The sequence below is a fragment of the Conger conger genome, chromosome 7 (assembly GCF_963514075.1).
Source record: "Conger conger chromosome 7, fConCon1.1, whole genome shotgun sequence".
Taxonomy (NCBI): Eukaryota; Metazoa; Chordata; class Actinopteri; order Anguilliformes; family Congridae; genus Conger; species Conger conger.
In genome coordinates, this window is record NC_083766.1 from 27,871,982 (window position 1) to 27,888,022 (window position 16,041).

General features: G+C 43.2%; 2 protein-coding genes across 3 annotated transcripts in view; both read left to right on the plus strand.

The window, feature by feature from the left end:
- Positions 1-2,690: 2,690 nt before the first annotated feature.
- LOC133132251 (small ribosomal subunit protein eS4) lies at positions 2,691-8,107 on the plus strand. Its single transcript, XM_061247582.1, has 7 exons — positions 2,691-2,768; positions 3,387-3,464; positions 3,940-4,120; positions 5,405-5,502; positions 6,047-6,218; positions 7,276-7,433; positions 7,963-8,107. The coding sequence occupies exons 1-7, from the start codon at positions 2,766-2,768 to the stop codon at positions 8,059-8,061; spliced, it is 789 nt and encodes a 262-aa protein (XP_061103566.1). The 5' UTR covers positions 2,691-2,765; the 3' UTR covers positions 8,062-8,107.
- A 1,499-nt stretch (positions 8,108-9,606) lies between these two features.
- Positions 9,607-16,041, plus strand: part of LOC133132224 (NHS-like protein 2) — a 35,102-nt gene continuing 28,667 nt past the window's right edge. For both annotated transcript variants that reach the window (XM_061247525.1, XM_061247526.1), the window contains exon 1: positions 9,607-10,343. In XM_061247525.1, the coding sequence (XP_061103509.1) occupies positions 10,067-10,343 (277 nt within the window). In that variant the 5' untranslated portion in view covers positions 9,607-10,066. The remainder of the gene's footprint in view (positions 10,344-16,041) is intronic.

A 16,041-nucleotide genomic window follows, 5' to 3' on the forward strand; every position in this document is an offset into this window, starting at 1 on the left:
GCAAGGAGCAAGGTGCAAACTAATGTCTGGGGAAATACATGAGAGAGGCAGAATGCAAGGATGAACCGGATACAGCCTGAATAACGGGATTAAGACAGAAAACTGACAAATGCCAATACAGACAGATGGAAATCACTTTCCTGGGTGAGAAACTGATACAAAAGAGTGTTCATGTCAAAATCACAGCCATGATTGCGCAATCACAGCCATATTGCAATGAGCTACATGCCACCACCCACCATTCATTTGGGAATACAGAGATTTCTTGGCTGTGTAAACTATGTAAGCAAATTGCACCCAATTTGGCAATATGTAGGCCAACTGAGAAGCATACTGTGCAAAGAGTGGTGTTGGACTAGTAATCACCAGTTTTAGAAACCAAAATAACTGTTTATGTGAGCTCTAGTGTTGATATTTTGATGGGAAGAGCCAACAATCTCAGAAGATGCTTTGATGGCAGAAGTGGAGCAGTGTTCTTGCAACAGTATAGCTCTAGGTGGCAACGTGTCATATGCTTTAATGACACCAAAGGCCTTTGATCGTACGTATTCAAGTCAAAACAGAAGAAAGAATACCTAATCCTGCCATATGGTATGAGAAATGATAAGTGTACATTTTGTCACGTTTCATGTTTGTCATGTCATGTTTTATGTTTAGTTATTGTCTTGGTTATTGTCATGTCACTTATTATGTTAGTCTAGTCCAGGGGTCGGCAACCCTGGTCCTGGAGAGCCGCAGGGTGTGCTGGCTTTCGTTGTTACTTGGCATTAATTGATCAATGAAAGCCGTTGATTACACAGTTAACTCACATCACCTGGTTTCTCCGGTCTGAATCGGTTGCTTATTTTAAGGTGGAGACGAAAGCCAGCACACCCTGCAGCTCTCCAGGACCAGGGTTGCCGACCCCTGGTCTAGTCTCACCACGTTTTTATGTTTCATGTCATGTCATGTTATGTTTCATGTTTAGTTGTTACGATTTAATTGTTAGTCTTGCCATGTCATGTTATATAGTTTATTGTCATTGTTTTGCAAACTTGTTATGTCACAATTTATGTTCCATGTTATGTTGTACTGGTCATTGTTTAGCATACACTTTTTTGTGTCTTTCTGCAAATCTTGCATTCCTGCTTTCTCTCTCTCCCTTTCTGTCACTCACACCCTAATTGTTTCAATTTCCCTTGTCTATTTACTAACCTACTAATGCTAGATCAGGATTGGGTAATACTAATATTCTAATCATGTGTTCATGTTACCGTACGTTTCTTGTGCATCTCATTTACTCATTTACTAATGCTAGGGCAAGATAGGTTTATTACTAACGATTACTAATTTCCTTGTTAACTTGTCAATCCTCCACACCTAATTTCCATTCTCTTGCTGCTCTCAAGCTAATTGTCTACACCTCAGCTCAGTTTCATGTCATGTCTGTACGAAATTGTTTGCCTCCTGTTTGTCAGTGCATCTTTCGAGTGTTATTGTCAAGCCATTTGTCTACCCGTTACAATCCAAGCCTGTTTATTAACCATTGTTTATTGACTTCTGTTTTGTTGACCATCGCCTGCCTGTACAACGACTTTGCCTGCTGTTTTTGTGCTTTTGCCCCGCGGAGCAGACTTCGGTCTTGACTCTTGCACCGTCATTGACCCTGAGGCTGCCTACCGTCTGCCTGTACTTCTGGCCCGCTGACAGCTTTCCTGGCTACCGAACTTCCCGCATGGTGTACCGACTACGAGACTGCCTGCTCCCTCGGTACTGCACTTTGGTTTTCTGGCTGGATATTTTTGTGTATGAACATTGCTTGTTTTTGACTACGCTCTCTGGATATTCCCCAAATAAAGCTCTGATGGGACTTTACTACACTACTGTTTCTGAGTTGTGCATTTTGGGTCCAAACCCCCCACGCCCCCATCTCACATTTATGGTAAATGGTTGGCATTTATATAGCGCCTTTATCCAAAGCGCTGTACAATTCATGCTTCTCATTCACCCATTCATCCACACACTCACACACCAACAGCGATTGTCACTCCCCTTATGGCTAAGGAGTATGGGCAGAAACAAATTAAAAACCCCTGGTGACAACTGCAAGGAAGGGGTTAACAAGCACTCCACCCAGAGTCGAGAGGTTGTTTCAGAATTGTTTTGCAATACCGAAACAAATGAGAACTGTGAATTAGAAATGAGAAGTCATTCATGTCAATCAGGTCAAAATTAATCTGATGAGATATGGATGGAAATTGCATGTCCATCTGCAGAGAAAGAAACTAAGTGATCCATGCAATCACACAGGGATGGTCTGTCTATATTCTTGCACCATATGGACAGACCAGCCCTGGAAAAGCTGTCTGTTTATAATGAAAATCTAGCAAAAATCAGAGGTGTCTCTTGTTTAACATTACTGTCATCGCTCTTGTGGTTCATTTTAGGGGGCAGATGCAGAACTCAAGTGAGTTTTTTCAAAACTGTGCCCTAAAAGCTAAAAAAATGATAATTGATCATTTCATCTGTAAGGGTCAGGGTTTATATTTTAATTTTAAAAACAAATATACTTTCAATAGTTGAAAAAACTGAAAAAGACGACCAGTGTGGTGCGGAGCCTGCTCTGTTTATTAAAGTTATCAGTTTTAAGCAATCGCGCAGTGCTTTTTCTTCAACGCTAGTGGGCAGACATCTGCGAAGTCTGCTATTTCTGCACCACTCGCTCAGCTTCCGCGTTCTGGTCGTTGACAAGGAAGTCAGAAGTCTTTTCCCACAGAGATTTTAAAATGGTAAGAGGAGTGTATCGGTTTCTCAAAATAATTCATCCTTAAACATCGCCTGATTTCTAAGGGCGATTCTGTGCCCATGCCTAAATATCACTCGTTTAGCGTCTGAAGAAATAAACTTTGTCATTAGTGTTAAGAGAAAGTGTATTAGATTATTAAAATGCAGTGGGCAGGTAATTCTACTGAAGTCTTGTCTGTTACTCGTAGATGCAGTTGCATAGGGTGTAGTTCGCACAGCATTGTGTCGTACAGGTGGCTGGTTATTGTTTGCTTAACGTGGTTCGTTCGGTAGCTGCAGCTTGTAGTTTACCAGCTAAATTAATCAGATAGCAAGGTGACTTCACTTGGTCAGGTAGCTACTGTATCTCCTCGTTAGCTAGAAATGCACAGAAACTGCAAATAAACATGTTTTTTTCTCATGAGGTTGTGACTACTATGGGTAAGTTATCTATTAAGAAACTGATGATGTGTACAGGATGGAGGAAGATAGTGATTTGTGGGCTACGGTCCTCAGGTAGACATCACAAGTTGCTTGTTGATAGCTAATCTCACTTTGTGAGCAACTGGTTAAAAATCGGCCCCTCTAGCGTGACCTGATCTCAATCTTTGTCGTTTTTGCAGGCTCGAGGACCAAAGAAGCACCTGAAGCGCGTGGCCGCGCCGAAGCACTGGATGTTGGATAAATTGACTGGCGTTTTCGTAAGTGACGATCGTTAAAATTGTATTTTCTGCTTTTGTCAGTAACTGCTTTAGTCTAGATCCCATTTTGTATGCAGTGATGAAGCTACTGGTCTTAACGAAGTAAGCCACTGACATCATATTTATGCATGTTTTCTTAAAGTAATAGTTCACTTTCTGGTAAAAAAAAAATAATAATAATTTTTTTTTTTTTTTTTAAATAGGGAAGGACAGTTATGTGCTTCTAAGGATGGTTATATTTATGAAGTTTTTGATCACCAGCCTGCTTTCCATTGGCTGTTGGCATTCTGACATTTCTTGTGTCATTATTTTTAAAACAAGAAATACTTCAAAACAGCTATTACAAAGACTTGTCATAGTAGTTGGCTGTTGACTGTGCCCACACATTATAGGGCTGATTAAGCTTCAGTCCCCAATCTGTAGGGCCATGTGCTGCCCCCTGCCTTTTGAGCCCACGCTGTGACTTTGTCCCCAGGCCCCCCGCCCGTCCACCGGCCCGCACAAGCTGCGCGAGTGCCTCCCCCTCATCATCTTCCTGCGCAACCGGCTGAAGTACGCTCTGACTGGAGACGAGGTCAAGAAAATTTGCATGCAGAGGTTCATTAAGATCGACGGGAAGGTCCGCACCGACATCACCTACCCCACGGGCTTCATGGGTGAGTTTTCCCAGAATTCTATACGGAACAATCTGTGCCTATTTTGCATGGTTCTGTTGAACACGATGCCCCGTGTGCAGTCCGTGTGAGTCACTCTGCTTGTCAACCAACAGCAGTTTTGTGGAGGCAGTGGAAAGATCCACACCTTCTCGTGGTCATTATATGGGAGTACTGCATTAACTGTGAGCCTGAGGAAACAATAATGAGATGGATGTGTGATCCCTCATCAGTGTCTCAGGTTAATTTGATGTATTCTACCATATTCACAGATACACTGTAGTGTCTCTATTAATATGGAAATGAAGTGCATATCATATGAAAACATTAAAAACCATGTTGGACTGGCTGAAAGAATTTATGATTGTTGCCATTTCAGAAAGCCTGAAAGCTAGTGACCTAGAAAAGCACTCTGTGGAAGGATACATGACCAGGCTGTGAATCTCCAGGAAGCTAGAGCTGATTCCTGGCATGCCACTAAAGGCATGAAATACGAACGGCCGACCGGTAGAAGGTTTCTGACTGTAAAGCTTGACTAAAACTGCTTCTAGAACTGTTATACTGTTATACATTATACTGACAAATAAATGCATCCATTTTGAAATGTATTTCAAAAATAAATTCTTAATTTTATTATGCTGTTCCTTCAGAAACTCTGCTTGAAAACAGCACCTCTATGAGCGCAAATTATCAGGAGTGGTGTAGCGTGTTCTTCGTTCATGGACACACAAGCTGTTTTGGCATGTGAAGTGGATGAAAGGCTCAAAATCGGTTGCAGCATCTGGTTTTGTCACTCCAGGACCCGTCTTTAGCTGTCTGTCTCAGTGCCTGCCGTCATTAACTCTCCAGGCAGGGGGTGCCACACTGAATGTAAATGAGTTCTAATATAAACTCCCACCAGTGCGGGAACCGCATTGGGAGTGGATTGCCCTGGGCTGACCTGTTGGGTGTTGTTTTGTTGAGTCCTCCAATGTGGGGCTTTGGGATTCTAATTTGTCTCTAGTTCTGGTTTTAGGGAAGTGCAGATTTTATTACAGCTCTGGTTTGAGTATAAAGCTGGTTTTATTGATGTTCTGGTTTGAATAAAATGCTGGTTTTATGATTGTTCTGGTCTGGCTAAAGTAGTGGTTTATTAGTGTTCTGGTTTGAGTAAAATGCTGGTTTTATGAATGTTCTGGTTTGAGTAAAGTACTGGTTTTATTAAAATTCTGGTTTCAATAAAGAGTGGGCTTAACTAATGTTTGGTTTCAGCAATGCTCCACATTGAGTAACGCTCTGTGGTTCCAGATGTGATCAGCATTGAGAAGACCGGAGAGCACTTCCGCTTGATCTACGACGTGAAGGGCCGCTTCACCGTCCATCGCATCACAGCCGAGGAAGCAAAAGTGAGGATGGGTACCTGGGTCACGGGTGGTCGAACGAGTCCCAAACTTTTAATTCTATGTTTGATTTGCGTTCACGCATCACGCTCTTCTCCGGTGTGAACCGTAGTCTAGTAGAATGTGCACTCATTCAAATGATTTATGAGTAATTGTGCCAGACCTGAATTACAACATTCACGGAGCAGAAAGCGCACGTGTAACGTCACAAAAACGCTCATGCTAATTTGCTATGCAAAGGCACAGGGCTTGCGCGTAGGGGTGGGAAAGTTTTCTGCCGCCCTGTCACTGGATGGAGCCCAAGAGCGGTCAGCTGTGTGCGGTGTTTGCGTGCGTCTTTTTGCCCGAGTAAACCATGCCTCCCAACCCCTGATCCACAATCACGATATCACACTCCGAATCAGCAAGTTTTTAAGTATAATGAGAACGTTATTCTGCTTATTCATGTTAAATGAGGGCTCTATGCTAACACATTTTCCCAGGAGTACAGTAAGTACTCCTACAGTAAGTTCAGAAGTTTAGGAGCTCATTTTTTCTCCCCCGCTTGCAGTATAAGCTCTGCAAGGTGAGGAAGCTCATTGTCGGCACAAAGGGGGTCCCGCACCTGGTGACGCACGACGCCCGCACCATCCGCTACCCTGACCCGCTCATCAAGGTCAACGACACCGTCCGCATCGACCTGGACAGCGGCAAGATCACTGAGTTCATCAAGTTTGACACGGGTGAGTGAAAACTACCCCATGATCGCTGTCTGAGCGGGCCACACCACAGCTGGCTTTTCAACAGGGGGTCTGCAAACCCCTGGGGGGTCTGCAAACCCCTGGGGGTCCCTGAAGGTACAGTAGGATGTCTCTGGCCCTACTTGATATGCAGTGACTATATATAGCTTTCAGAAAGTATTTCAAAATATAAAAGTTTAGTTACGGCTTTTTGAAGGTACAATGGGTCATTTCGGACTTCTAACGGTCAAGAGAGCAAACACCCTCAAACCACAACACTGTTTATCGCTCCCCCTTCTCTGTGAACGCAATTGGAACAAATGTTCAACAAAAGAGCTTGAATTATTGTACAGCTATTCAATGTCGGTCGGTCAACTGTATTTTGAAACTCGAATTTAAGGACTAGAAACCCAGGCAGAGGGCGAGTCAACATGTCAGTGAGCTTTTTTCAATGATAGGAAGGGATTCACAATGGTCCTGTAACACAAAAATCATACATATTGTACCTTTCAGAAATATAATGCTTTTTAACTGATGATGGGTGTCATCTGGATGCTTCTGAGCCTGGGTGGGGGACCCTGCATCAGGAAAGGTTAAAATTTAAGTATTCAGACTGAATGTTGTTATATTTAGATGCTGTTTTCTTCTCCACTCCTGCCTGTTTTTCCTTCTATGAGATCACGGCTCAGTGTGACTTCTGTCATCTTCCTCTGATTTCTGGCCTGGCCTCTAAACACGCCCACATGCCCTATCACAAGGCCTCATGTGACACTGTTGTGGTCCCGTGATCATTTCTGTACTTCACTCTGGATAAGAGCTTCTGCTAAGTGATTTTGATCCCATGTAATGTTGCGAGTAAGTGATTGTGAGTGGTTGTGATGTCATTAATGAAATTTCAAAAGCGCACTTGGAGACGCCTGTTGTCATGTTCTTCCTGTGATTGTAAGCCATCACCTATCCAGGCTCTGTGCTTTTACAAACCTAGAAAGCAGTGGTAAATTTCCATCCCACAGGCAGTGACCTCTGACGCCCTCGCCCCTGATGTGTATGTGATCTGCAGGTAACCTGTGCATGGTGACCGGTGGTGCTAACTTGGGTCGGATCGGAGTGATCACCAACAGGGAGAAGCACCCTGGATCCTTCGACGTGGTTCATGTGAAGGATAGCACTGGAAACAGCTTCGCCACCAGACTGTCCAACATCTTCATCATCGGGAAGGTGAGCCAAGCCACAGAGGAATAGTGTAGGTGTAGTATAGTTTGAGAGGGTTTAGGTATAGTAGTGGTGGTGAGAGTGTAGGTATAGAAACCGGTCTAGAGGCTTTAGGTATAGTACAGGTGGTGAGTCTTGGTATAGTATGGGTGTGAGGATTTATGTACTGTATACACCTCTGGGGAAAAAAATTAAACCATGTAAAATTTTAACACTTGGTATTATACATTTCATTATAATTCTGATTATAATTCCCATTTCCAAACAAAATGTTCTGAATGAACAATGCAGAAAATGAAACTGGTTAAAATACTAAAAATACTTTGTATTGTTCCTACATTACTGTTCCTACCCAAAACAAATTAATAAAAGTAGTATCTTTTGGAACCCCTTAGGAAGGGTTCAATGAAAATCATGTAGTGTGGTTAAAAAATATGGGGAAAGATAAGTAATGGAGGACAAAAGCTGAAAGGCTGTTGAGTTTTCTGGGTGGGTAGGAGTGTGATGTAAAGCTGACGCACCCTCTCTCCTGCAGGGGAACAAGCCGTGGGTGTCCCTGCCTCGTGGGAAGGGCATCCGCCTCACCATCGCTGAAGAGAGGGACAAGAGGCTGGCTGCCAAGGGGAGCAGCTGAGCTCCTGTCCCACTGACCCAAAATAAAGCTCTATTTATCCCCAACACCCACGACTCTGGAGTGTTATTCACAGAGATAAGGGAGTCTGTGCTCGAATGGAAGCCCTGCGCCACCACAAACTGGTCCCCTCCTAGTGTCATCTGTCTAAAGGTCTTTGATTGGATATTGCCAGATGGGTCTGACCTGTCCAGGAAGGCCTCTGGTTACGTCTGCATTCTTAAGTCCTACGTCTCCATATTAACAGTTGGCTGGGGTTGCTGGACCCCAAACTGTTTGAGTTAGCATGGGTCCCGCGTCGCCGCCCTTTTGCCCGTGTGATTTTAGAGCCCTTTATGCATGTCTGTGCATCGGGGTGTGTGTATGTGTGTTACATGTTTTTGTGCGCATGTACTTACAAGGTGTCTAGTGTGCATTGCACTTGGGAAACGCAGGTACACCCCCACACACCCTCAATACAAACACACACTGTACTGAATGTAGCCAAGTGTGACCACACACACTCTTCTGCATGTATGTAAATAGTGTTTGCAGTGTATTGTGTCTACTGTATGTGTGTATACATTGCTTGTATGTGCATGTCTGTGTACCTATGGGTGTGTCTGTGTGGAGGTGTACTGTATGTATGTGATGTACTTTTTGTTCCTGTGGCCATCTGGTTCCTGCTGGGGCCTGGTCACAGCCTCACTTCCTGCGGGCAGGGCAGCAATAACACACCCTGCAGGACCCTGCCGCCTGGGACGCCCTTGCAGTCTGCTATTTCGGGAAGCGCGGGTGTGCGGGGCAGGTACCAGTTAGGTAACGGACACCTGTGTGGCATTCCTGCTAGTAGAGGCTGTGTGTGTGTGCGTGTGTGAATGTGCGTGTGGGTGTATGTTTGCTTGTGTTGTGTTACACGCTTGACTCCATCAGGTTTTGGAGCTGTGACTAAGAAGCCAAGTGTCTCCCTCCCACTTACAGGCTGTGGCAGTAGGAGTGTTAGACTCCTGCAGATCAGTCACAGCCAGTGTGGTGCAATAGCATTACGGCAGGGCTGCACAACTCTGGTCCTCAATGGCTAGTTTGCGTGCTGTTTTTCTGTCCGCTGTAAAAAGTATGCTCGTTCATTTTTGTGCTTGAGCAGGATAAAATCTTTAGGGTGATCGTTTTCAGTCTGCTGTAGTTGGTGCTTGTACAAATGAATTTTGGATTTTAACTTGTTTTTACATTTTCTCTAATATACTGCGTGGCACTTCCTTAATTAGCTAATGCTATAACAAACAAATTGATTGGCAGAAAGGGAAGTAGTGACTGGTGATTACATCCATTTCTCTAAGATTGTTGGATGGGCAGGACATGGGCACTGTTTGAGTGGAGAAACGGAAATATCTCTGAGGTTTCTGTTCTGCTTTCATAGTTTGAAAGAGAACTTTCGACCAGGAGCGTGACCCGCGGGCCGCCGCCCATCTCCTCCTCCTTCCCCGTGTTCTCTATCCGGACCAGGGATACTTACGCCTCCCTATTTAAATGATCACATCTTATTTCTGGCGTTCAGTCCCAAGCCTGGGAAGCTGAATGATGAGCTCGCTAACTGATGCTTGGGGAAAAACAATAATAAAAAGGAGTAGATTCGTGTAGGATATGGACTGTATGTGTTAAACATGTTTTGTTTTTTTCCAGGAAGTATTTTGGCACAGTTGCTCGGTTTTACGTGAGCGTTTGCACTACACCAGTTTGCCAGACCGTTCGGGCTTCGAGTTCGTTACCGTCACGCTGTCCGGGGCTCCGAGCGCTATAGTCATTGGGAGATTTTGCGCGTTTTAGATCCAAACCCAGGAGTGTATAACTGAACATTATCCTTGGAGATATCTGTTTTGGAAGAATGCGATGTTCTTGGGAGCTGGATAAGTAGTACTGATGAAAATAAACGAAAGTAACCAGATTCCACACCTATTCTGTGGCTTTAAACTGGCTGCCTGCACTCGCGTCAGATGAGAGCATTTGGGGAGCGTTTGAGGACAAGCACAAAATGCCTTTTTGTAAAAGGATAATTGCCCCTAAGGATGTCTGTAAAGAAGACACGAAGAGGCAGCGAGTTATCTTCACGGATCTGGAGGATGTGTGCGAGTTTGCTCTGTGCTCCGTACTCCGGCAGCTTTCGGATTTATCCAGGCAGTCTGTCAGTATCCTGGAGGAGCTGGAAGGGGAACTTGCGTCCGTGTGTCTTCGGTCCAGAACGTTGGAAAGCAAAGTTGTCAATCTGCAAAAACACCTTTCGGTTCTGGTCATCGAGCCGCCCCCACTGGGTAAGCATTTTCAAAAACTGTCAACAGAAGCCTCTCCGCGACTTGTATGCTGCATTTTTACCGTGCGCATAACTGCATCATTAATAGCCATTTGTGGTCTGATTGAATACAAAACTCGCTCAGATTATGTGCTATAGAGGGATATTGAGCGTGGAAGATGACAGGCCTACAAATAAATGAGGGTACTAAAAACAGTTTCCATGTTTGAAAGCACCATACCGCTCAGTTTTTGCATGACACTTCTCAGCGCCGAAATGTAATAAATTATGTAAGACATCTATTGCTATTTCAATGATTGAACAGAATCTTTTTGCTCATTCATTACGTGGGCTGAAACTACGCATTATTTTATATCACCAAATAACATATTGCATGTTCTGATTCTTTCAACCTCTGTAAACAAACACAAACTCATCGGTAATAGTTTGAAGGATATACTGGTTGTTGGTATGACATAATTGATGTTGAAAGTTTATTAACTTTTTTGTTCTGAGAAACATTACGCATTACGCATGCTGATTTCCAGCGAGTATTTCCTTTTAAAGGAAGGCCAGTAAATTATTCTTCATGGTTAGAATATATTTGTGCACCAATTATTTTATAGTTTTCTCAAATAATAATACACTAAAGTAGAGCGCAAACTTTGGGGGAGACGCTTCGCAGCCGCGCTTGGTTTTTTCGCCTCCTCCTTAGCAATGATGATAATGCTACGATTTGTATTATATTTTATTTATCGAAAATAAATAAAATCTTAATGTTCATCGATCTGTCAACCGGTTTCTTAGGTTAAGGTTTTATAAGGCCAAGTGTCACTCCAAAGAAAATCTAACAGGGCGCCCTCTGTTGTTTAAGGCTTTTTTTTCTGCTCATTGTGCAGAGTCCCAGGAACAAATGGCTAGTGCTCTTTCTAAGTTTCTACCTTTGACCCGCCGGCACTCGTCCATAACATTGGGACAAAAAGTACGGCTGTGAGGAACGCTGCTCTTTTCAGGAATGCCCGATCAGCTGTTCTTAGGTTTGAAGATTCCACTGTGATGTCATCAGCAGTAAAACATGACATTCCGTCATTCCCCATAGGACAGTTTGGGAAACCATTAGAAGTACTGGACCAGAGTTCTTTATGTTTTTCTGCGTGTTTATGCATTGGTTTTTGATTTGATGAAACTGGTGTTTGTCAGAACAGCAGTCGCCTGGAAATAGTCCATTGCGACTATGTTTTTGCCATCCGGATATTGTAGATATTATGCAATTGTTAATATAAGTGTCTTCATTGTTGTTCAGTATAGTGTAAACACACTGTTCTCAGATGCTATCTGTGTGGTTGTTGGCAAGGGCACATTGGGGGTCGATTTATGTTAAGGTTCCTAAAGCTTTGCATAACGAATATGATGTGCATATTAACTGGGTTCTTTAACACAGAAAGCTCATGGTAGTTAGGATTAGTTGCTGTCTTCTCTGCTAATCCTAACTATCATCACCATGGAGACTGTGTACCATGGTAGCACAGGGAGGTGGGTGGCAGGAGTGTGTTTGAGCACATGCCAGTGTCTATGTGCAAGTGTGCAATTGTGTGTTTGTGTGGGTGGTCCAAGTAAATAAATCAATATACTTCCAGAAAGTTGCAGAAATAAATGCTGTCATTTTACCTGTGGAATAGTTTACAGAGCTCCGTGCTTCCAAACAGCCAGAGGGAGAAGCCTGCTATCCAAAACCCTGCATCTCCAGGCAACAGTATGTCCAATTAAGGAACACCCCTTGGGAATCCTGGCCACACTCGGCACTGGCACATTTTGGCTCGAGGCTGTGAAGCGTGAGAGCATAAGATGAGAGTTCTGATTGTGCTCCAGAGAACTGTGGGTCAACGAGGGGCAATTCTCAAAATGTGTGCTTCAGTGTGACGTTTTGCCCTAGTATGATTGGCTTAATAGTCCTTCCCTCTCCACTTCACCTGGTTAATTTTTTTTTTTTTTTGCCACAAGATGGCTACCATGTATCATTAAGTTGAGTGTTCATATTGGTGATGGTTGAAGTAAGCTTTCTTCTCTTCTCCCTGAAAGGGGCTGTATACAATCCTTTGCAATGTTTTCTTTTTGTTGGAGTTCCTAGTCTCTGCCAAGATTAAATTGAGATGGCTTTGGGTTACTGTGCAGTGCAGTAAAGCCCTGTGTTAGTGTAAGGACAGAGTATAAGGACAGGTGCCTGCTATGACTCTATTTGAGGGAAATTGTTTTTCAACTGTTCACCCATTTCCTGTATTGCTCTGGTTTTTTCAAGTCACCTAGCTGACTTTTCAACGAAGCAAACATTTATTTCATGCTTATTCTCTTAACATGAAAGATACACATATACACTCAGTGAGCACCTTATTAGGTATTTATTAGACTTATTTTTTTAGTTCTTGGTCTTCTGCTGCTGTAGCCTATCCACTTAGAGGTTTGATGCGTTGTGTGTTCAGAGATGCTCTTCTGCATACCACTGTTGTAATGTGTGGTTTTTTGCATTATTCTCACCTCCCTGTTAGCTTTGACGAGTCTGGCCCATCTGTCATTAACATGCCGTTTCTGCCCGCAGAACTGCTGCTCACTGGATGTTTTTTGTTTTTCGCACCATTTTCTGCAAACTCTAGAGAAAAACTCTGGAGATCAGCAGTTTCTGAGATACTCAAACCACCCTGTCTGGCACCAACAATAATTCCACGGTCAAAGTAATTTAGATCACTTTTCTTCCCCAATCTGACATTTGGTCTGAAAAACAGCTGAACCTCTTGACCATGTTTGCATGCTTGATTGGATTTAGTTGCTCCAGATTACATATTTGCATTAACAAGCTAGTGTACAGGTCTACCTAATAGAATGCTCATGAGTGTATATGTAAGTTGGTACTGTGGTTTATTTGGATGTTACGGTTGCAAGAAGCCAAAACGGCAAGCTACAATGGGATATACCGTAGCAGGAAGCTGTCATTCATCCACTGAAATCAAATTTTGTAGTTACTGTACGTACTTTGCTCTCCTCCTGTGCTCACATCTCTGTAATGTGCTGGACCTTTAATTGCGGGCTTGCCCTTGGTCTCAAAAGGAATAGTCATGGTGTATCTGACCATACAGGCATATCGCATTGGAGATGATGGAAAGGGCAAGGAACCATGGGTAATTATTGAACATAATCACACCCAATACAAATTGAGAACAGATACAGATGTCCCACCTGGGTATACGGTCTTGGCCGGTCGATCGTGCAATTTCATTTAGTCCTTTTAATTTATCGTTGTGCACATCACCTCAGCGGGCAGTGTCACGTACGCGTCGGAGTCGTGAGCGAGCTGGTCCGTCACCATGGAGACGTGCCAGCGGTGGGACGAGTGCCATAGGTGTGTGGGCACGGGGCCTGGGGTCTGCTGGCACCGCTCCGCCTCCTCCTGCAGAAACAGGATGGCAGCCCCACGAGTGCCCGCTCTCTTCCTCTTCAGCCCAGATTCTGCCGCAACGTATTTTAAAAGCCGGCAGCAGTGTCAAGCATTCAAGAAGGATAAAACAAATTCACTCAAAAACTCATCGAAAATAATGGTTAAAAAATATCCTTTTGAGTTTACATTACCTCCTACTCATGCCTATTGCCACATTCATGGTGGTAAACCTAAAACAGCTCTCACTCTGAAATTCAGCAGGTCTTTATGTTTCTGTTTTTTGTTTATTTCTCGCTAGTGTCTACAGTGCAAGAAAGGTTTTCACAAGCATGCTATTTTTATTACCATGAGCATCATATTTCCACGTGTCTCTCACTCCCTCCCTTCTGGTGCACTATAGGTATGGTACAGTCAGACTCTATATGCATGGGGTCCTTACAGCATATAGGCAGTGTAGTCAGAAGGTATCCACAAGTTATTGTTGGCATTGCACTGTTAGTTACTAACATACTCCATGATTGTTGAAGCTTCTTTCTGGGTTCCACACTCTCAGAAATGAAGGTACGTAAAGTGCAAATGCGTGTTTGTTGCTTCGAAAAACATGTGCATGTGTGCTCAAAGAGAACATTACTGTACTTTGAGGGTACATTTGAGAAATGTGATCCTTGAAGAACAAAAATGGACCTCCATTCTGACTTTATTTCTGATCGTGTATGCAAAATGTGGAGACAACGGTGTCATATTCCTATTTTATTCTCCCCGGTACATTGGAGGAGGTTATTGTTTTCCAATTTCAACAGGGAATCACTCATGCTAACTCCTCCTATCCCTCTGGGATTTTGGTGGATAACTCCCTTTACCCTGTTACTCGGTGCTTCACTTAAATATTTAAGATGGCTGCTTAGCTGTGATTTCACTGCGAGGTCAGTGGAGCTATACTGTCTGTATCCATATCCTAAGAGTTTACTCAGTGTGAGGTTTATGTTTGTGTACTCCTTAATGTGATTCTGTATCTATGCCTGAAGATGTAAGCATAATAGCATAACAGCATAATTAAAATACAGTATACGAATGCAAATTACATCAAGCTTAATCTTGTAGTGTTTGATTTGCACATTGTTCACACATTGGCATTTGTTGAATGTAATTAGTTGCAGCTCTGATCAGAGTATGTATGGACAGTACAAAGGAAGACGGAGGGACAGTCTTTGTCAAGGTGAAAACAATGGAATGAGAGAAAAGAGCTGTTAGTAGGAGAGATGGACGTGGCCAAGATTGTTGCTGGATTCCATGATCAATAAACATATCAAATTGCATCAGAGTCTGAGTGTATTATATCAAAAACCATCACTGGACTGGGAGTAACATCATGATGTGCACAAGCACTGGAAAAATGGTTTCATATACAGCCATTCTCTTGTAGGCTCTTACATTGTCACATCAAGAGTAGCCTTGTTATCATCCAGGACACTGAGCTCCTATCATAACGGACACATATGTTAATGGTGACGAATGTCAGTGGTGTTTCTCCCACCCTTTTCACCTTTCCTGGTTTGTATTGAGGGGTTTTTCCCTAGCCTGGTGCTGCAGAATGTGTCTGACCATTGGACCTTGACAGACTGCCTCTCCTCAGTTCAGGAAAGTGGACTGTGATAATATCATGGCTGACCCCTGCCAAGAATAAGACATTGTTTCCCAACATTGCTGGACAACATATGCTTTTCTAATGTGCATGAAAATGTGTGGCTATACATAAGAAATCGATCAATACACTTGTGTAAGGTTTAAGTTACAGCATCAATAAGTAAATAAATAAGTAAATTAATCAATCGATCAATCAATCAATTCCTGTACAATTCCATCGTACAGTAGTCAGTGACACGGCGCTCCCATTTCTACACAATTTTTTCTGTTGCCACACAATTTCTATTAATTAATCTCAACAAGTCTCTCTGGAGCTGCGTTTCAACTGTGGTTTCAGTTGGTTGCAGTTTGATGTACTGCCACCAGAGGGTAGAGTAGGACAGTCTATCACTTGGGGAGGACTGTTCTTTGCTGTGGACTAGCTACAGTTGGACACTTCACCTGAGGGATTACTTAATGTAGGTTCAAAGTAAGCAAACTCTTAAGAAAGAGCATACTACAGCAACAGTGAAGTATATACCTTCACTTCCTATGGTTGAGTAATACTGAATCCCTAATTGCAGCCAGTAGGTTATGGGTTTGAATCCATAGTCCCGCTTGCGTATCCTTGGCCAATGGTCTTGACCTGAATGTGTTTTGTAGATACTAT

What these genes read in the sequence shown, in the direction of transcription:
- LOC133132251 (XM_061247582.1), top strand. An exon ending in ATAAATTGACTGGCGTTTTC is followed by an intron (nt 3,465 to 3,939) that starts GTAAGTGACGAT and finishes CTTTGTCCCCAG; the next exon opens with GCCCCCCGCCCGTCCACCGG. An exon ending in TCACAGCCGAGGAAGCAAAA is followed by an intron (nt 5,503 to 6,046) that starts GTGAGGATGGGT and finishes CCCCGCTTGCAG; the next exon opens with TATAAGCTCTGCAAGGTGAG.